The sequence below is a fragment of the Panthera pardus genome, unplaced genomic scaffold, assembly GCF_024362965.1.
Source record: "Panthera pardus isolate Hobbes unplaced genomic scaffold, ASM2436296v1 HiC_scaffold_24, whole genome shotgun sequence".
NCBI classification, from domain to species: domain Eukaryota; kingdom Metazoa; phylum Chordata; class Mammalia; order Carnivora; family Felidae; genus Panthera; species Panthera pardus.
This window is the reverse complement of record NW_026526810.1, coordinates 129,123,072-129,145,070: the sequence shown is the minus strand read 5'-3', so window position 1 is coordinate 129,145,070 and position 21,999 is coordinate 129,123,072. Positions and strand designations below refer to the sequence as shown.

The 21,999-nt window shown below is 49.6% G+C and overlaps 1 protein-coding gene across 3 annotated transcripts; it reads left to right on the top strand.

Annotated features, from left to right (window-relative positions):
• The first annotated feature begins 8,125 nt into the window (after positions 1-8,125).
• Positions 8,126-21,991, top strand: SERPINA9 (serpin family A member 9). 3 transcript variants are annotated; one of them, XM_019462170.2, is made up of 5 exons: positions 8,126-8,181; positions 11,250-11,882; positions 17,733-18,006; positions 20,187-20,334; positions 21,721-21,991. In XM_019462170.2, exons 2-5 carry the CDS (start codon positions 11,267-11,269, stop codon positions 21,922-21,924), a joined length of 1,242 nt encoding a protein of 413 aa, XP_019317715.2. In that variant the 5' UTR covers positions 8,126-8,181; positions 11,250-11,266; the 3' UTR covers positions 21,925-21,991. The 3 variants fall into 3 exon arrangements, with proteins under 3 accessions (XP_019317715.2, XP_019317713.2, XP_019317714.2); XM_019462168.2 differs by lacking the exon at positions 8,126-8,181 and adding an exon at positions 8,255-8,383; XM_019462169.2 differs by lacking the exon at positions 8,126-8,181 and adding an exon at positions 8,278-8,393.
• Positions 21,992-21,999: the final 8 nt, after the last annotated feature.

The following is a 21,999-nucleotide window of genomic DNA, read 5'->3' as shown; positions in this document are numbered from 1 at the left end:
TTCCGTCCTGGGCACCCTCAAGGCCCTGGAGATGCAGCCCACACGTGGGCTGGCAGAGGAGGTCGTCTGGAGAGGGATTGGGCTACTTTACAGTGTGGTGAGGGCTAAGATGGGGGGGCACCGGAGTAAACACCCCTCTTCGAGAGGGTGGGAGACAAAGAAGGCTGAGACCCTGTGCCAGTGACACAGATGTGGGGCAAAAAGCAGGGAATCCCTGCAGAGCACATTGTTGACGGTCACCATTTCCCCTGCACCAGCCTGAGGGAGTTGGGGGGGTGGGGGTGGGAAGACACCAGATACACACGGGAACCCTCAGTGGTCGGCTCGGGTCTGCGACATTATCCACTGGGGACAAGGGACAGTCAGACAAGCCACATAGTAGCTGGGTGGCTTGGACATGTGACTTAACCCCCCTGAACCTCGTTTACTTTACTAAAACACGTGCAATAATACCTAGGTCCTGGGGCTGAGGAGCTCTGAGGGTCACAAGGCATGACATGCAATCCATGCCCGGCACATGGCAGGCATTCGGCAGTGGCCCCTGTTATGCTCTCCTCCCACCGTCCCCCAAGCGTCTGAGATGACGAGCTCTTTTCCAAAACTCAGTGCTCCGGGCCCTTGCCTTGGCATTCCCCTCTACTGGGAATGCCCTCATCCTGCCTAACGAGCTCCTGCTCGTCCTCCAGTGCCCAGTCCATTAGGATATCTCTATGAGACCGTCGCTACCTTTCCGGCATCTTCCAAGCAGCCCCTCAATAAAGCACTCACCTCCGTGGCTCCTGGGTCTGAATTTCCCCCCCACCCCCACGCGGGCGGCAATCAGTCCTGCATTAAGCAGCGATTTATGGGGCGACAGCCTGTGCACCGGTGGCCGTTACAAACAGACCTGGCCCCTGCCTCCGTGACATTACTATCCAGCGGGAGAAACAGCCGTGAGTTGCAGACACACACACGTGCATTTCTGATCACGAGCTCCGGTGAGCATGAAAAAAAAAGACAACCCTGGGGGCCTTCCAAGGTAGGTAACGGGGGTCCGACCCGGTCTGGGGGCTCCGAGAAGGCTGAGAGAGCTCCAAATGCTGGGAGCTTATCTGTTCTTGAATCGCCACAGTTAAACCCGCACGCAGGTATGACTGCCTCAGTGTGGTTAGCGATCTAGAAAATGCTGGCTGGGCTTCCAGATAGAAGTTGAGCACAAGCTCCAATGCTCACTGGTCTTCCCTCTGACCAACTTTATTGTCAAAGTGACTGTTGCACATCTTAAATACTTTTCAGACGATGTCCCACCTTCACAGACATACTTTTGCTCTGCACGACAGAAATAAATCCTATCGTGGGGGAAAGAAAGAGGAAGAACGTGGAGTGGGAACACAGACAGACTCCGCCAAGCAGGGGAAACAGCAGGTGCAGAGGACCTGGGGCAGGCAAGCGGCAGGGATGAGGAACTGAAACGAGATTAATTTGGCCAGAACAACAAAATAAAGCAGGAGGAGGTGGGCAGTGAGTGAGCCTGGGGCCTCGGGGGCTACAGGGAGAACGCTGATCTTTAGCCCAAGAACCACGGTGAGCTGTCACCGGTGCTGAGCTGGAGGGTGTCTTGGGCAAACACATGTGTCCCTCTGGCTGCAGACTGGGGCGTCCCTTGGCCCCATTGCCTGGGCCATGTGTGTGTTTGCTGCAATGAAAGACTGGCACAGCAGTCCCCTTGCTCAGGACACGGCCAGCCCCCCCTCGAGAGCTCCCCACTCCTCTGGGACTGAAGGCCACCGCCCGGGGGGACTGGCCAGGCCTGCTTCTCCCCCTGGGGATTGCCACCTCCTTGCACCTGCTCACTCCACCCCACCCTGCTCTTGCTCCCCATTCTCTGCTACACCCACCAGCTCCTTTCAGCGCGTTACTCCCGCTTCCAGAAAGATCCACGCCTACTTCTGCTAGAACACCTTCACAGGCCACCTGTTTGTGGAGGGACTGACCCCACGGATGAATAAGTGAGTAAATTCGCCGTTGAAGCAACCAACACTGACTACCTGCCTCCCACGGGACTGGCATCGTGTCGGTTTTTCCACCAAGAAACCGACCCACCAACCCTTCAAGCTGGGCGACGGTTCCATTCTACGGATGAGAAAACCGAGGCTCAGGAAGACCACGTAACTTGCCTAAGTTCCCACAGCTGGAAAGCCACAGATCTGGGACTAAATGCAAGTCCCCTGAGCATTTCAGTTTTTCTTCGTCCACCCCCTCCCCCCCATCCAGCAAATATTTTCTGAGTGTCCGTCCTGTGCAGGGACCGTTCTAGGGGCTTGAAACGCATCAGTGGACAAAACATACAAAGCTCCTTGCCCGCCCCCCAAGGGTTCCAAGCTAGCAGACAGAGGCATATGATAAACAATAGGGTTAATAAATGAAGAAGACAGGTGAGGGTGGTCGAGGTGCCGGTGGCGCTGGCGGGGGTCAGCTCGGCCTCCCTGAGAAGAGGAGGCCTACTGCTCAGACAGTAGATTCTGTGATTCTGCTCTCCACGGCTTCTGTGGCACGATCAGCTTCCGGAGACTTCTGGCCCCAGGAATGCCCACCAAGAGCGTACTTGACGATAGGAGCAGGGTTACAGCCCCAACCAAGAAGGGAAGTGCCCCCATCAGTGTCCCACCTTTGCGATGACGGGGTGGCCCCGGATGATCTCCAAAAGCCCTCCTATCTCCAACAACACTTTGACATTCGTCTTGGAAACGATAGAGCCTGCTCCAAAGTTTCACTGCCATGCGTTCATTTAGCCAGCAAATACTTAAACATTAAGTGTGCCAAGCATGGTCCCAGGCGTGGAGAAGCCGGATGAGAGCTTAGGGACCCGTGGCCCTGCTGCCTCCCATTCAGGCCCAGCTGGGTCACATCGGTGCTCAGGGGCGACAGTAGGAGTGTGAGGCCGGGACTCCCTTCTCTTCGGGAAACATGCTGTCTATTTCCACTCAATTTCCTCCTTTACTTTCAGTCCCAAGCTGCTCTTGATATTGCGGCTGAATCCACATCTCTTTTGTGCTACTCTTTACTCAAGATGGATCTTTAAATCAGTGTACGTTAAAAAGAAAGCAACCGGTTCGAACAGAAAAACTAATATCTGGTTTTCTATAGATGATAGGCATCATCTATAGAAACGTATATACATCATCTATACATCCCAGGACGCCATGACGCCTGGTGCGGCCGTCTTCCATTTCAGGGACTTTGTCAGGGGCTTCAAGCAGCTGGAGGTGGGCGGGAGGTCCCGGAGTCGGACAGGCTGAAGTTCGAATCCCAGCTCTGCTGTGTATTTGGTTCGTGACATTAGGCAAGGCACTTAATTGTGCCCAATCCTTGGTTTTTCCTCTCTGTGAAGCGGGGATCATCATATTCATCTCAGAGGATATTTGGGCGGGGGAGGGGGTTACATAATGTAATGCATATGAACCTACTTTGCACACAGTAGGCACCCATCCGCATTAGTGACGCCTGGTAAAGGCATCCAGAGCCAGGGAGGAAGGCTACTGGGTGGGTGTCTCTCAAGGTAACCTTCCAGCACAGGTAACCTTTCAGTTGGTTTCTCTTGGTGGGATGCCAATGAAGGAATCCCAGATTCCAAGACTGGGCTGGGAAAGAGTCCCGGCAGGGTGAAGATCCTTCCTGGAACAGGAAGCCTGTGTCTCTTGGAATGTTGAAACAGTGACCTCTTTGCCAAAACCAACAGAAAACAAAGGAACAATTAGACAAAACTCCTCAGGGCCTGAGGGTCCGTCTGGATCTACCCCCTTTCCCACCCTCAGCCCCGCTCACGCGGCCACTCTGGGCGGGCTAAGGGATGAGCAGGGTTGCAGCAAGAGAGCGCAGGGGGCTCTGGGGAGCACCCCCACCACAGGACAGGTGCTCACGTCCACACTGGGTATTGTTGGGTCCCGACAACATTGTGGGGTCGCCCTCTTGGCAAGCTTCTGAACAGCAGCTTCTGGTTGACGTGACATGGCAAATTCCAGCCTCCAGGTGTCCCATGTGCCCCACGGTCCCAGCAGGAATAGGCGACGTTAAAAATATATATGCGGGGCGCCCAGGTGGTTCAGTCAGTGAAGCAGCCGATTCTTGGTTTCGGCTCAGGTCATGATCTTGTGGTTTCCTGAGTTCGAGCCCCGCATGGGGGCTCTGTGCTGCCAGTGCAGAGCCTGCTTGGGATTCTGTCTCTCTCTCTCTCTCTCTCTCTCTGCCCCTCCCCTACTTGTGCCATCTCTCTCTCTCTCTCAAAATAAAGAAATAAACTTTAAAAAATATATGAAAAAAGTACCAAGATATAGCCAGATTTAAAAAGTGATGGGAAGATCCATATAAACCAGAAATGGGGCAGAATCATAAAGATGTGTGAGGTAGGCAGGAGATCTGACAGCCAGGAACAGAAGAGTCTAGAGCAGCCTAGGCGCGGCAGGAGAGGCCCCGAGGAGATGGACAGACTTGGGATAAGGCTCCATCTAGATGGGACCTGGGATGGGCCCGTGGGATCTGCGTCCGAGGCATCATTTCTCCAGCAGCAGGATTGGTCTTGTGAATTTGGGGAGAAACAGGGGTTTGCTTTTCCCAGGACCTGAGGTGTTCAGAGCCAGAGATAAGAATATCTCTGAGAGCTTCAGAGAAGCCCCAGAGAGATTCTCTGCGCTACCTGAGCGGAAGTCGTGCGGGAAGGAAGCACCCAGCGCCCCTCACTCCTAAGTTGGCTCATCTTTCCCTGGAAAGTCTGACTCAGTAGTTCTAGGCGGGGCCTGGGAATGTGCATTTTAATGAGAACACAGGTTCTCCTGACAATTAACCCAGCCTGGGAAACTCCATCCTTCAGGATGCCAACCTGTCTCGCCAACTGTAGGCCTTTACAAAAGTCCCTGGGTGTGGGCCAGTCAGCAGAGCCTGGCCCTTCGGGTTCCCTACATTCCTCCCACTGCCCTCCCACCTCCTCCCCCAACTTTATACTCCCTTTATTGTTCTCCCTCTCTCCCCGTCACTCACCGATTATGGTCCCTGCCCTGGAGGAAGCCACACAAGATCCAGACTGTGCACTCGGGGAGACAGAGACCTGAGGAGGTAAATTGCAATGGTTTGCTCCAGGTGTGGGCGAAGGGAGGGGCTGACTTTCCGTGGGATCTGGAAGACTCTGCGGGGTGGGAAGTTTGGAGCTGGAGCCGGCAGGATGCAAAGCAGCTTGTCAGAAGGGGAGGGAGGGGAGAGCAGCCTAGACAGACTGAGAGTCAAGTGCAACCATACAGCTCAGGGGGAAGAAATGACAGGGCCGTATTCATTCTACTGTAGTTAGTCTTTTTTTTACTTCGTTTACGTAGAGTAAGGGGCACACATATTTCTGCCTGTTATTTCTTCCAGGCTTTTTCTCTCCCACCCCCTCCTTGCCTAGGACTCCAGCTGCCCATCTGTTCGTCCGCTTGCTTTCATTTCACAGATCACTGGGCTCTGTTATTTTCCTCCCCCCACCTGCTCTCTTTTAAGTTTGGACAGCTCCTGTTGATGTGTTTTCAAGCTCACTGAGCTTTTCTTTCAACCATTTAGATTTTCTCTTATAATCTTTGTGGTCTGGAGTTTGTTGTCTCTCTTTACAACGTGTTGACACTTGTTTTGGAACAGCCAACACAAGTACACGCAGGACTTTTTTTTTTGTTTGTTTAATCCTGTCCAGGATCTTATCATGGTTTATCATCTTCTCATGATAAAATGTTGCATTGCAGATCAAGTGTGTTAAGGTGTCTACAGCGGCTTTAAACTAAAGTTAGTTGACCCCTAACATCAAGATGTGACACTTCTAGGGTCTCTGCTGAATGCCTTAGATGCTCATTGACATCCCACAGCTGTGTCCAGTCGGAACCTCCCTCCCTCCCCGTGCTATGAGAACTCTGGAAATTGTTCTGTTTATATCTTCACGGCGGTTTTGGGGTTTTGCTTTTGCTTTCGGACCATCCTGGTGGAATTTCACTTTACGCACGCAGCGCTGAGTGCTTAGCTTCGGACCGAAGCTAATGCACACTTTTGCTGCACAAACCATAGCTGCTTCCACTTTCCTAAACTCTGAGACCATCAGCAAGCCTCTGCTTGAGTTTCCCTCCTTGTATCCGGAAAGTGTCTTTAGACAGAATATTGGGACAATCACAGGGCTTCCCTGATTTGTTTGCCTTCTCTGCCTGTTGTCCAATGTCTGAATTGTCTCACATATTTTTTAGGGTCTCGATTATTTCATGTATTTTACCTAATTTTCTATGGTTTTAAATTTTGTAATGTTTATTTATTTTTGAGGGGCATGGGAGGGGCAGAGAGAGGGGGAGACAGAATCCAAAGCAGGCTCCAGGCTCAGCTGTCGGCACAGAGCCTGCCATGGGGCTCGAACCTATGAATCGCGAGTTCATGACAGGAGCCGAAGTTGGACACTCAACAGACTGAGCCACACAGGCGCCCCCAGTTTTCTTTTTTTTTTAAGTTTATTTATTTACTTCTTTTTGGGAGAGAGAGAGAGAGCACAAGCAGGAAAAAGGTAGAGAGAGGGGGAGAGAGAGAATCCCAAGCAGGCTCCATGCTATCAGCTCAGAGCCGACGCAGGGCTCGATCTCAGGAACTGGAAGATCACGGCCTGAGCCGAAATCAAGAGTCAGACGCTTAACCGACCGAGCCACCCAGGCGCCCCTTTTGTCCAAGGTCAGTGTCAGTTACTTTGTCTTGGCCAGAAATATAAGTCAACTCAAATTTCATAGATGGGGATGCCATGTAAGTATCACCTTAATTAAGACCCTGCAAGGGTCATTCTCGCTGATTTCCAAGCAGTATCACCTCTCAGAGGTAAATTGCCCACTTAATTTATTTCAATTCATTCCTTCCTCAAACCCTTAACTGAGCCCTTTGTACTGGCCACACCGTGATGTACAGCAGGTACCAGAGGGGCAAGTTCCCTGTGACTCCTTTAATTTTGCATCACACAAAGAAATGTGAAATTGTAGCCATGGTAAGTATCTCACTAAAAAATTAACAGTACTGTAAAAACGTTTCGAGGGGGGAATTTTCCTCATCTGAGTGCCAGAGAACTTCCTTAAGGGTATGACATGACATAGGACCTAAACAGTAGAAAGAAATTAATGGGGGGGGGGGGGGAGGGCAAGGAAAGTTTGGTGAGGGCAGCAGGGCACAACAAAGATCACCTGTGAGGATCAAAAAAATGGGGAAAACGGTTGGACGCAGCAGTCCCGAGCAAGGGGCTCTGACATCTGAACTAAAGTTAGAGGGGCCGGTGGATCCCAGGTTGTGCAGGCTGGATGGGACACTGGTACCCGCTCTGGAAAATGGGAGGCTACTGGAACACGTGAAAAGAGGTAAGCGATGTGTCGGCATGGAGAAAGAGGAAGAAGGACGGAAAAGATGAGCCCTGGGCTTGAATAACTAGGTGAGCGGGAGCGCCGTGGACGGAGATGTTCAAAGAAAGTCTCAGTTGAAACTTTTACTGGGAGATGGGGTTTGGCAAACCGTGTGAGTTCAGTTAGGGTCTTACTGAGTTTCAGGTTCATTTGTGACATCAGGAGAAAGTATCAAGTAGGTGGTTAGAAATACAGAGTCCGTGGGGCGTCTGAGTGGCTCCGTCGGTGAAGCGTCCGACTGCGGCTCAGGTCACGATCTCGCGGTTTGTGAGTTCGAGCCCCGCGTCGGGCTCTGCTCTAGCAGAGGATTGGGATTCTCTCTCCTCCTCTCCCTGCCCCTTCCCTGCTCATGTGTGCTCTTTCTCTCTCACTCTCTCTCAAAATAAATAAATGAACATTAAAAGAAACTTTAAGTGTGCCTGGGTAGCTCAGTCGGTTAAGTGTTTGACTCCTGGTTTTGGCTCGGGTCGTGATCTCACAGTGCACGAGTTCGGGCACCCTGTCTGGCCCTGTGCTGGCAGCATGAAACCTGTTTGGGATTCTCTCTCTGCCCCTCCCCCCACCTTTCACACACACACACACACACACACACACACACACACAAAATAAATAAATAAACTTTAAAAAGAGATACGGAGTTCGGAGGAAAGGTGTGGGCTGGGGATTAAAAATAATACGCAATTTGCTTTTCAGTCATGAAGCCCCGGGACTGATGAGATCAGCGGAGGTGGAGAACACAGCAGAGGCCGGGCTCGAGACAGAAAGCACAGAGGTGACTCAGGAGGAGGAACAGAGCGAGAGGAGAAACGCAGGGGAACGTGGTGTCACAGAGCCACGGGGAGGGACTGGATAAGAAGAGGGGGGTGGCCTCCAGTGTCAGATGCTACCGGGAAGGCAGCTGAGGTGAACCCAGACGTGTTTGCAGGCTGGTCCCGTCTCTGTGGACCCGGAGGCCAGACTGGAGTGGGCCAAGGGTGAGCGGAAGTAAGACCATGAGGACCGTGAAGGATCCGGGCCGGGATCCGAATCACAGCTCGTGAGGATTCGGGCCAGGATGGGGAGGACGGAGACAGGGCAGCAGCTAGAAGGCAATGAGGGGCTGAAGAAAGGTTTTCGCTGGGCTGATGGCGGTGGGCCATTCGTCCCAGCCGGGAACATGTTTAAAGGCCGATGGCACGGACGTAGTTGAGGGGGAGCGTTTTAAGTACGGAAGAGAGAGGTGTGAGGGCCCCGGGACGGACATACGGATGCTCTCTGAAGTTTGGAGAGGGGTGGAGGGGAGGAGTGAGATAGGTTCCTTTTCTGAGGGTCCTGCATGGGACGCAGGAGACGAGGCGGTCTGACGTGTGTGTGTGTGTGTGTGTGTGCACACGCACACGTGCATTCGTGGACGGCGAGGAATCCATCGAAGGAAACGGAAAAGACTGAGCTGCGCCCTCTAGTCCACGGGAGGGTGAGGTGACCGTGCTCTCCTGCCAGGCAAATAAAAATTGGGGACTGGGGATTCACCGCGGACCAAGCTGCCTTGCTGAGCCACGGTCTGTCCAACATTTGGCAAAGAAGGAGCAGACGGGTGGGTTCTTCCAGGTCTGGGGCCTCGCCAGGAGTGTGCGTCACAGGGAGGGTAGGGTTTTACAATGGAATGAAGCCCTCAGACAGTCGAGCTAGCTAAGGAGGCCGATGAGGACGGGGCAGGGGGGGCGGGGCTGAGGGCCATGCCATCTTTCCCGGGAACTGGAACAGCTTTGTGCTTGAGGATGAGCTGGGGAGGTAAGTCGGAGCCCAACAGAGAAGGACCGCGAACGACAGGTGCTTGGCCTTTCCTCCCAAGGTCAGTGAGGAATCTGAGTAGCTGAGGGACACGTGAGCTTTGTGGCTAGAAAGCTCCCCCTGTCTGCAGTGTGGTTGAGTGACTGCAGCTGGGAGCCAAGTGGGAAATTGAGCAGGGGAGAGAAGGTGAAAAGTGGGTGGGGGGACGGAGGGGGACAGGAGTGGGGGATGGGGAGAGGCCAAGTGTCAAAGGAGGTTGGATGTCAAGAGCCGAATGAACAAGCTTCTGTGAAGCTTTTCCTCAAGAGCATAAGGATCTCCCCCTTGAGACCCATGGCCACAGACCCCTTTGAGGCCACCTTCCTGGGGCTCAGAGAGGAGCAGCCGCTTGCCTAAGGTCAGGGCCATGAGGGGCCGAGACATTTACTAGTCGACTGCCTGGCGGGGCTACCGGTCAGGCCGGTCTCCCCTGCTCAGCCCGCGACTTGGGACACAGAACCAATCTCCTCTGGCAAGGCCATGTCTGCTGATGGGGGTGTGGATCCTCGGCCTTAGCAGGTGCCCCGAGAGCCCCGCCCCCACCCGCACCTGCCTCAAGAGGCCCCTGCCTCTCGTGTGGCACCTCATCCCTGGGCACGGCTGGCCTTCTCATCCCTCAACCCCCTCCCTTCCCACAGTCAGGAAGATCCAGGGACAAGCCTGCCCTTCACCTTGCTTCCAAGTGAGGAAGGCAAAATCACAACAGCAGCCACCCGGGGTGGGGGTTGGGGGGGGAGCAGCTTTGACCTCATGCCCTCCGCGGGCCAGACATGGCTCTGGGTGCTATACAGACCCTCTCACTTCTTCCTCGGAGCCATCCTTCTTCACAGATGGGGGGTTGGGGAACACCCTGGGAGCGAGGGGGGCACCCCGGGAGGACACGCGGCATACCAGGGGTTGTGCAGGCCTCTGGTTCCAGGACAGCCTCCAGCCTGGGGTTTCCACTTTTTTTTTAAGTTCACTTATTTTGAGAAAGAGAGATCGCTTCTCGGCCTTTTGGCTAAGATCAAGTGCAGAGAGAGAGAGAGAGCACAAGTGGGGGAGGGTCAGAGAGAAGTAGAGACAGAATCTCAAGCAGACGCTGCAATATCCCCGCAGAGCCCGATGCGGGACTTGAACTCATGACCGTGAGACCGTGAGACTCATGACCTGAGCTGAGATCAGGAGTCGGACGCTTAACCGACTGGGCCACCCGGGCCCCCCCCCGGGGTGTCCACTTTTTGAGGGACATGCCAACAGATGCCTGGGGCATGAGGTGGGCAGCCATGGAGAGCTGTGATCGTGTCCTCACAAAAGGGACCAAGAATATCTGGAGGGTTCTCTCAGGGGTAAGAGGGCGCGTCTGGCTGCGACGATTGGGACTGTACCATCTGGTCTCACTGTGTTACTTTCCGAACGATAAGCCTGCGAAGCAGAAACAGCAAAGCGCTAAAAAAAAAAAAAAAAAAACGTTGAAAAAAAAAAAATTAAAAAAGGGGCGCCTGGGTGGCGCAGTCGGTTAAGCGTCCGACTTCAGCCAGGTCACGATCTCGCGGCCCGTGAGTTCGAGCCCCGCGTCAGGCTCTGGGCTGATGGCTCGGAGCCTGGAGCCTGTTTCCGATTCTGTGTCTCCCTCTCACTCTGCCCCTCCCCCGTTCATGCTCTGTCTCTCTGTGTCCAAAAATAAATTAAAAAAAAAAAAAAAAAAAAAAAACGTTGAAAAAAAAAAGAAAAAAAAAGAAACAGCAAAGCGCGTGGGATCTGAGATTGTGGCTTTAAGACCCGGCTTTGAATCCCAGACAGAACACGACCCAGCTGCGTGGCCTAAATCACACAACCTCTCTGAGGCCTGTTTCTTTGTTTGTAAGACAAGGACAACAATAATATCTGCATCAGGGGGGTTGCGAGAGGCAGCGAGATTACGCGAGAGATTTGTTCACCGTCCAGCATGTCCCAGTTCTATCGCGAATGGGGACGGGGTGTCGCAAGGTCTCTGATTCCAGGCTGGACGCTCGGCTTACCTTCCCTCGGCGGTCCTTTCCTCTCTTGCAGACTTGTTTCGTCCCAAAATGGCCTCTCCCTTTTATCGACTTTTCCTGGTCGTCAGCGTCTGTGCTCCGGTCTACTGTGTGCCCCCATCCAGTGGCCCCTGCCCTTCCCCCACAAGGAACAGCGCTACCGCCTGGGTATCTTCCAGCAACACCAACTTTGCCTTCCGCCTCTACCGGAGGCTGGTTTTGAAGACCCCGGATCAGAACGTCTTCTTCTCCCCGCTGAGTATCTCCGCTTCCCTGGCCACGCTCTCCCTCGGGGCCCGCTCAGCCACCAAGACCCAGATCCTCCAAGGCCTGGGGTTCAACCTCACGCACGAGCCGGAATCCGCCATCCACCGGGCCTTCCGGCTCCTGCTCCACTCGCTCAGTGTCCCCGGCAAAGGCCTAGACTTGAGGATGGGGAGCGTCCTCTTCATCCAAAAGGAGCTGCGCCTACAGACAAATTTCTTGGACGACGCCAAGAGGCTGTATGATTCGAAGGTCTTTTCTACAGATTTCTCCAGCACCTCCACCGCCCGGAAGAGAATCAACAGCTATGTGGAGAAGGAGACCAAAGGGAAGGTTGTAGACTTAATCCAAGACCTTGACCCTCTGACGGCCATGGTCCTGGTGAACCCCGTTTTCTTTAAAGGTAAGGCTCTGGAGAGGCTGATTTTGATTTTAATGTTGTTTCTTTTTACCCCCAGTTGAATAAGCAAACTAGACAAGCCCTAGACAGCACGGTGAAGTAAGGGGAAGCCTGAGTTTGAATCAGCTGTGTCACAAGCTGGCTGCATGAGACCTCCTGTTCCCTCTGCTAGCTTTAGTTTATCAATTACGGTGGCGGGGGGTCATTCAGCTCTGTGTCTGGATAGCCTGATTATGCGTCCTGAGAGGCTGACCCTGGCCTCCGTGGGCAGCCCAGCAAATCCAAAGGTGAGAGCACTTTTATAGGTGGATGTGTAGACTGGCCAGTGTATGGAAGTGTAGACAGGCCAGCTTAACTGCCATTCACACCCCCTGGGCAAATGTCTCGAGCTTTACAGTTTGCAAAGACACTGTGCTGCCACAGAACGGACAACGGCTTTGGTGTCGGACAGCCCTGGGTTTGGATTCCACCTCTACCCCTTACTTGCTCCATGGTCCCGGGCATGTGCCTAATGTGTGAGTCTGTCTACTAACCGGATGGGTGATGATACAGCCAGCACCATGGGCTTTTGCTTCTGCTGGTGTGCTGGACACTCAGGGCTGAGTTATCATGGATGCCATTGTATCATCCCTCCCTGCTTCTCCTCTCTCTCCTTCCCTTCCTTTCTCCCTCCTGCCGTCCCCCCACCCCCCATTTATCTTTCCCTCTATCTACCCGCTCACCTTTCCACCCATTTCTCCATCCATTCTGCAAGGAGGGAGGGGAAGGAAAAAGAATCAATATGCCGTGAGCCCCTATTATGTCCTCTGTGCTTTATCTACGTTGTTCATTTAACTTAATCTTATTTTCTTCTTGAAAAAAAGTCACACAGCACGAAATTCGCTATGTTAAATTGTACAGTTCAGTGGGTCTTGTTTTTAGTATACCCACAAGGTTGTGCAAATACGTCCATACGTGACCCCACAACATTCCCATCACCTCTCCGTGAGCACTCACTCTTCATTTATGTTCTTCCCCAGAAACAAGAATGCACTTTCCGTTTCTATAGTTTGCCTCTTCTGGACATTTCATATAAACAGAATCCTATAATATGTGCTGGGTTTTGTGGGGACACAGTTTTCAATTCCTTATACCAAGGAGCATGCTTGCAGGATTGTTTGGCAAAAACATGCTTGGTTTGGAAAGAGACCGCCAAACTGTCTTCCAAAGTGGCTGTACCATTTTCGCATTCATGCCAGCGATGTGTGAGAGTTCCTGTTGCTCCACAGCCTTGCCAGCACTTGGTGCTGTCAGTGTTCCAGATCTGGGCCACGTGAATGGGTGTTTTGTTGATATCTCGTTGCTGTTTCAATTTGCATTTCCCCGGTGACATATGACATGGAGCATCTTTTCATCTTTATCTGTCACCTGCCTCTCTTCCTTGACAAGGTATCCGTCGAGGTGGTTAGCCCACTTTTTTAATCCAGTCATCTGTTTTTCTCATCGCTAAGCTTTAAGAGTTCTTAGTATATTTGGGATAACAGTCTCGTATCAGGTGCATCTGTTACAAATATTTTCTCTTAGTCTGTCGCTTGGCTTTTCATTCTCTTAACATTGTCTTTCACGGAGCAGAAGTTTTAAATTTTAATGAAGTCTGGCTTACCAGGGATTTCTTTCACGGATTGTGCCTCTAGTGTTGTATCTAAACATTTTTTGCCGTACCCAGGGACATCTAGTTTTTTTCCTATATTATCTTCTACGTGTTTTATGTTTAGGTCTGTGGTCCGTTTTGAGTTAATTTTTTTTTAATGTTTATTTTTGACTGAGAGAGAGGGGCAGAGCGTGAGTGGGGGAAGGGCAGAGAGAGAGGGAGACACAGAATCCGAAACAGGCTCCAGGCTCTGAGCTATCAGCGCAGAGCCTGATGCGGGGCTCGAACTCACGAGTTGTGAGATCATGACCTGAACTGAAGTTGGTCACCCAACCAACTGAGCCACCCAGGTGGCCCATTTTGAGTTAATTTTTTATGAACGATGTAAAGTACGTGTCCAGATTCTTCTTTTTCTCTTTGCATACAAATGCTAGTGGTCCCAACACCATTTATTGAAAAGACTATTTTTGCTCTATTATGTTGCTTTCTTTTGCTCCTTTGTCAAAGATCAGTTGGCTATATTTACATGGGTCTGTTTGTAAGCTCTCTCTTTGTTCCATTGATCTAGTTGTGTATTCTTCACCAATACCACACTGTCTTGCGTACTACAGCCTTATAGTAAGTCTTGAAGTTGGTTAGTGAGAGTGCTGCAACCTTGTTCTTCTTCAATAATGGATTGCCTATTCTGGGTCTTTTGCTTTTGATATAAACTTTAGTATTAGTTTGTTAATATCTGTAATATAACTTGCTAGTATTTTGATTGAGATTGCATCGAATCTATAGATCATGTTGGGAAGAATTGACATCTTAACAATATTGAGACTTTGTATTCATGAACATGGAATATCCTTCTATTCATTTAGTTCTTTGATTTCATTATCTGAGTTTTGTAATTTTCTTCATATAGATCTTGCATGTATTTTGTTAGATTTATACCTAAGTATTTTTTTGGATGCAAATGTAAAACAGATTATGTTTTTAATTTCAAACTCCACTTATTCATTGCTGGCATATGGAAAAGCAATTGACTTTTGTATATTAACCTTGTATCCTGCAACTTTGCTATACTCCCTCATTAGTTCCACGGATTCTTTTGTTTGTTGACTCTTGGGTTTTCTACATAGATGATCATGTCATCTGCAAACAAAGAAAGTTTTATTTCTTCTTTCCCAACCTGTATACACTCTATTTCTTTTTTCTTATCTTATTGCATTAACTAGAACTTCCAGTAAAATGTTGGACAGGAGTGGCAAGAGGGGACGTCCTTGCATTATACCTGACCTTAGTGGGAAAACTTTGAGTTTCTCACCCTTAAGTATTATATCAGCTGTGGGCTTTTTGTAGCTATTTTTTTTTATCAAATTGAAGAAGTTATTCCTTTATTCCTAGTTTATTGAGAATTTTTATTATGACTGGTGTTGGATTTTGTCGAATGCTTTTGCTTCATCTATTCATATGATTAATTTTTCTTGCTTAGCTTCTTGATGTGATGGATTGTATTAATTTATTTTCAAATGTTGAACCAGCCTTACAAACCCGGAAAAAACCCCATTTGGTTGTGGCGTATAATTATTTTTATACATTATCGGATTTGATTTGTTAGTATTTTGTGCAGGATTCTTATATCTGTGTTCATAAAAGATACTGGCCTGTAGTTTTCTTGCAATGTCTTTGTCTGATTTTGGTATTAAAGGAATGCTGGCTTGATAGAACAAATTAGGAAGTATTTTCTCTGCTTCTATCCTCTGAAAGAGATTGTAAAGAATTTGTATAATTTCTTTCTTTTTTTAAATGTTTTTATTTACTTTTGAAGGAGAGAGAGAGAGACAGACAGAGCATGAGCAGAGGAGGTGCAGAGAGAGAGAGGGAGACACAGAATTCGAAGAAGCCTCCAGGCTCTGAGCTGTCGGCACAGAGCCCGATGTGGGGCTCGAACTCACGAACTGTGAGATCATGACCTGAGCCGAAGTCAGACACCTAACCGATTGAGCCATCCAGATGCCCCTGTAATTTCTTTCTTGAGTGTTTGGTAGAATTCACTAGTGAATCCATCTGGACCTGGTATTTCCTATTTTGGAAGGTTTTAATGATTGCCAATTTCTTTGATAGATATAGACCTATTCACATTGTCTATTTATTCTTACTTAAGGTTTGGAAAATTGGAATATTTCATCTCAGTTATCAAATTTGTGGGCATAGAGTTGTTTGTAGTATTCCTTTATTTTCCTTTAATGTCCATAAGATCTTTTTCAGTGTCCCTTCTTTTATTTCTCGTATTAGCAGATTGGCTTTTTCTTGTGCATGGCCCATACTTTCTTTTTATGCCTCATATTTTTTTGTAAAAGCTGGATTTTTAAAATAATGCAATGTTGCAGCTCTGAAAATCAGATTTACCTCATCCCAAGGATTTGTTGTTTTTGCTTGTTGCAATAGTTGTTTCTTGAGTGACTTTTCCGAGCTAATTCTTTAAAGTCTATACTTTGTCATGTGTGGCCACCAAAGTGTCTTCTTGGTTAGTCAATTGGTTGTCATGACTGGGCAGAGATTTCTTTTTTTATTATTTTTTTTAATGTTTATTTATTTTTGACAGAGAGAGAGACAGAGCATGAGCTGGGGAGGGGCAGAGAGAGAGGGAGACACAAAATCTGAAACAGGCTCCAGGCTCTGAGCTGTCAGCACAGAGCCCGACGCGGGGCTCGAACTCACGGACCGCGAGATCATGACCTGAGCCGAAGTCGGACGCTCCACCTACGGAGCCACCCAGGCGCCCCCTTGGGCAGAGATTTCTTAAGTGCTTGGACCAAATAAATCTCCTAGTCTTTGCTGAGGACTCTTGTGTGCATGGTGGGGTTGTCATCAACACCCAGCCAGGCAGTTTATAACTCTGACCCAGTCTTCACTTTCTATTTCTGCAGACCCTCAAGGTCAGCCGTAAGTGAGAACTTACAGCCTTCTCATATTTTTTCTCAAATACGCACACAGCTTTACACATGCATGAAGCCTCTAGATGCCCAGGATATAATGGAGCTTTCCAAAGCTCCAATGGACATCTTATGCCTCAGCTTTTCCTTCCAGAATTTTTTATCACTTTGTTGTTTGCCCCATCTGTTATCCCCACCCAGGCAACCATAAAACTAAAACATTTGTCTGTAATTGTTTCTAGCAAAAAACTTCCAGCCCCCTGGGGAGAAGGCTTTAATCACTGACTGTGCACCAATCAACCTTGGAAGTGAGAGCTTCCAGTTAACTATCTGACGGGTCAAGTGATAATAATTCTTCGAAAATGAGTCTTTGAAAGACCTCCAGGTCAATCCCTCTCCCAATGGTAGTGGGAACACAGGCTGCTATTTGTCAAGGCTACTGCTGAGCTAGAGAGTAGAGGACAGGACTGGCACAAGTTAAAATAACCACAAAATTGACTGTTCTTTCTGAAATTCGGCCATTTGTCTTGAATGAACTCTGCCTAGGTTGCTATAAGACTTTGATTAATTTCCAGAGTTCCAAAGAAGTTGATTCTGAATATTTTTGCCAGTTTTCCTTATTGTCTTTAGGGAAGGGTGACAATGCAGAGGTCCTTACTCTTGTCGTTTTTGCAGATGTCACCCCCCACCCCTACCCCTAGCCTGTCCTGTTAACCTTTTTGACTAGTTTATTGTTTGCCTCAAGTGTTATCTACTGCCCCCGGCAGCTGCAAAATGTATCACTGCCTGTGACTGCTTTTGACTAATTTCCTCTGAGGAATAGAGTTTTTTGCATTGGTTGAGCTCCAAATCAGATCAAGTACAGACAGTTCTGCAAATGATGCCTCCCAGGGAAGCACAGGACAGGTCAAATAACAGTGTTTAGGGATTGAGTCTTTGAAAGGGTTCCAGCCCTATTTTTCCCCTCCTGGGGCTGCCAGGTTTCTGGATTTCACTGGAAATGCACACTCTTGTTTTTCAAGTCTCCTGAAGAGTTAGAACATGGGGAATGGAACGAGGGCAAGTTAAAATACCCCAAAGTTCACCTTCTTCCCAAGATTTAGCTGCTTCACTTGAACAAACCATTCCCTAATTTGCTGAAAGAGTTTAGTTAATTTCTAGAGTTCTAAGAAAGCCCATTCTGATCACTGTTGGCAATTTTCCCATTGCTTTTATGGAGGACAGAGTTTTCAGAGATCCTTACTTCATCATTTTTGCTGACAGCACTTTGACACAAAGACCTCTCTTTTCTCTCTGTGCCAGCCAAGTGGGAGAAGCCCTTTCACCCTGGATATACAAGAAAGAGCTCTCCGTTCCTGGTGGCCCAGGGGGCCACTGTGAAGGTCCCAATGATGCACCAGGTGGAACAATTTGCTTTTGGGGTGGATCCGGAGCTGAGCTGCTCTGTACTACAGATGGACTACAGTGGCAACACCGTGGCCTTCTTTGTCCTCCCTGGCCAGGGCAAGATGAGGCAGCTGGAACAGGCCTTGTCAGCCGGGACACTGAGGCGATGGAGACTCTTACTCCAGAAGAGGTGGGAATCTGTGTCCATTTCCAGACTCCTGGGGCAGGTGATGGTGTACACCCAAGCATGGGGCAAGGGATGAGGACGTACATCCGAGGGTGGCAGCTGTTGAGTAATCGCTCCTGCCAACTGAGCGGCAGCTGCACGCTGGATGGTGAACTTGGTGCCGTGCGTGTGTGTTCCCACTTGAACTTCACAGTCACCCGACAGGTGAAGAGCACTGGAGCACCGTCACCCCCACCCACACGTAAGGAAGTCGAGGCTCTGAGAAGGGAGGTGAATTGCCCACAGCCACGTAGCTAATATGTCCTTGCGAAGCTGTTCCGTCATGGCTAGCAGAACTCACCCTATCAGCCAATCCAATATTAAACTCCATGGACTGATTCCATAAAAATAAACAAGCAAAGAAAGCATTGATGCTCACCTATAAAATGAGAATCATGATATTACTGAGCCCATAAGTTGTTGAAAAGATAAAACGAGTTACTATGCATAAAGTACATAGCTGATTAGTTTCTTTCTTTTCCTTTTCCCTTTTAAGTTTTGTATTTTATTTTTTATTTTAAGTTTATTTATTTAGTTTGAGAGAGAGAGAGAGAGAGAGGGAGAGAGAATGAGCTGGGTAGGGGCAGTGAGAGAGGGAGAGAGAGAAAGCATCGGGCTCCACACTGCCAGGACAGAGCCCAACATGGCGCTTGAACCCACGGACTGTGGGATCATGACCTGAGCCGAAATCAAGAGTCGTTTGCTTAGCTGGCTGAGACACCCAGGCATCCCAGATTATTATTAGTTCTGTAACCATTATGGAGAGTATCAAGAGGATGTTAACCATAAGATACAAAGGACTATCAAAGCCTTACATACAATCTCTTAGCAATATTTTCTTGGCATTCTTGGCATCATTCCCAGGTGCCCACAGTCCAAGAGGAGAGAAGACAGGGTCAAGATAACTGTAATTTAAGAAAGACAAAGATCAATGCCCAGGGGGAGGCAGGCAAAGTGCTAAGGAGCTTCAGAGCAAAGAGAGATCACTTTTAGCTGAGACGGAAGAAGGCTTCGAAGAGATGATACATTGGAGTCAGGAGCATAGATAGGACGTGGAGGGATGGACAGGACATAGAGGCTGAGGCAGGGCACTTTTGGCAAAGGAAACAGCCCTGGCAAAGAGGTGAAGTTGGGAATTAAGGAACACTGTAGGATCCTTCAGAGGTTTCTTCTCTTTTCTGACTGCAACCAGGGCTGGACAGAGGAGGCAGCACGGAGGCTGGGGCAGGGGGCGGTTCATAAAGAGCGGCAGACAGAGCAGGGAGGAGATGGCCAGGCGGGTGCTGGAGAAGCAAGAGGAAAGAGAGAGCTGTCCGTTGTGATGATGCCCATCAGTGAGGACTTGAGTGTCCATCCAACACTTTTGTGCTTTCATTTTTGTGACTCACCGAGTACATGACCTTGCGCAAAGCACTACAAGTAAGTTTTGACATCTTTAAAATGGAAATGACTAAAATTATCTGGGACGATGCCTGGCGCATAGTAAATGCTCAGTAAATTCAGGCTGTTCATTCTTGGTTCAGGGAAATTATTGCTGAGGAAGAAAAACTTATGTTGACCTGGAGGGATGTGTTATCCCACGTAGTAGCCACTAGCCCCCTGTAGTTATATAAATTTAAGTTAACTAAAATAAGTAAAACAAAAAAAATGTTTTCCTCCCTGGCACTAGCCACATTTAAGCCGTTCGATATAACCACGCGTGGCTAATGGCTAAAATGTGGAACAGCACAAATAGAGACTGTGTCCACGCTTGCAGAAAGTTCTGTTGGACTCTGCTGCTCTCAGGGGTTAGCAGAGTTTGTCTCGGGAGGGGCTGGGGGTGGGGGATGTGCTGGGCCAGGGACGGCAGACACACTTCCATCACTGCCTGGTGTCCCCCATTGGTCTCTGCCATAGGCTCCCTCGCTGGATCCCCGTGTATTCTCTGTACCTTCCTTCATTAGGGCCCTCCCTTTCATCTCATTTATCTTCAGGGCCAGACTTGCCCCTAGATAGGGGGCTTTACCCCCAGAGCAACCTGGGTTGGTTGTCTGCTTCGGCATCAGCCTAGAGGAAGAACAGAGTCTCCCGAAATGCCACCTAGAAGCAGAGATAGAGACCAAGGGGCTTGTGACCTCACTTTTTCCTTTTCTCCATCTCTGCAGGTGGATAGAGGTGTTCATTCCGAAATTTTCCATTTCTGCCTCCTATGACCTGGAAACCATCCTCCCGAAGATGGGCATCTGGGATGCCTTTAATAATAATGCTGATTTTTCTGGAATCACAAAGACAGACTTCCTGCAGCTTTCCAAAGTGAGTTGGTCCACGAGAACATTTGCCTGGGCAGGGAGAGCAGGAAGAGTTTCCAGTACCTGGCTAATCGAGCTCTCACATCTCACTGATAAGGAAACGCAGACCCTGAGAGGCACAGTGACTTCTCTGGGGCAGAAGTTGGGCTGAATTTCATGGCTGCCAGGCCTGTCTGTGGCTTTATGGCCATCATACCTCTGATACACAGGCAACTTTTATCCCTCTTCAAACAAGTGTCCCTAAGGTCCAACCACACAGTTCTGTGAAAATCAGTCCTGTCTTGGGAAAGTAACTCTGCTCCCTCGATACCCATGCAGATAAGCAGATGCCCCCTGGCATTCGACCTCACCCCTGAAGCTTGGGACTTCCCACTGCAGTCAAATTGGCTGCCCATGGGCCATTACTACCCTGCAGATGGGTTGTGTGTGACCTCTAGTATTAAAAAGAAAGAGAGCCCACTTCTATCATGTAGGATATTGTACCTGAAATTATAGATTTCTGACCGTCTTGAAACAAATCTCTGAGTCCAATTCCCGCACGGCAACAGTGAGCCCAATGCCCTACATAGCACCCATCAGCTGGAGCTGAGCTGTGAGTGTCCCTTTTAGTGAGGGTGCGCCCTCCAGGTCCCCTGTGGGCTCCCTGCTCTGACAAGAGGTCTCCCTGTCTAGTCCTTGTCTGCTCATGGGTTTCTGATCCCCAACTTAAAAGTGTATTTTGATAATACATCATAATGGTCAGAAGCGTCCCCGGGTCATGGAAGGGGAGCTTTGTCATTGGCGTCCAGGGAAAGAATACGGAGGTCCCAATGGAATACGCTGGGCGTGATGGTCCTTTTCCCATTACGTGTTTATGGGCACATCTGAACAATAATGACTGTCATTTCTGGGAGTCCTCAGGCCCCCCTGAAGCTTGGGAGAACATGAGCCCCAGGGTAAGTCTCTTTCCTAGGAGACCCAGAAGGGATCCAGCACTTAAAAACACCTCCTTATGTCTCCAGGGCACGCATGCAGCAACACTCCCCGCACACATACTTTGTGTGATCTCCTTTCATTCACCCAATGACCTTGTGGGATATACACCATTATGATGACCCTTCCAGAGATTTGGAGAGTGAAGCCTGCAGCATCTAAATATCTTTTGCAACAATAAGTGGCAGAACTGGGAGTCAAACCTGGGTCATTTCTGGTGTGAATCTCAACTCCACACTTAAAGACCAGTGGACTGGTACCAATGAGAGCCGCAAACCTAACGCCAGGCACCTGGCGTATATAAGCTTGAAGCCCCTCGACAGGGGGGCATCGCCATTCCCAGGCAGAACCCCAAAGCTCAGTTAAGTAAAGGTGCCCCTCCCCCGGGGACCACTGACGTTTGTTTTTCCCCTGGCAGGTTGCCCACAAGGCTGTGCTGGATGTCAGCGAGGAGGGGACCGAGGCCACAGCAGCCACCGCCACCAAGCTCATAGTCCGGTCAAAGGACACCCCCTCTTACACCGTCATCCGCTTCAATAGGTCCTTCCTGCTGCTGCTGATAAACAAAACCACAGAGGCCATTCTCTTCCTAGGGAAAGTTGAAAATCCAACTAAATCCTAGGTGGAACTATCCTGCTGGCTGAGTACAGGTTGAAAATGTCCAGGAAATAAACCATGTTGTATGATGCTCCCGGTG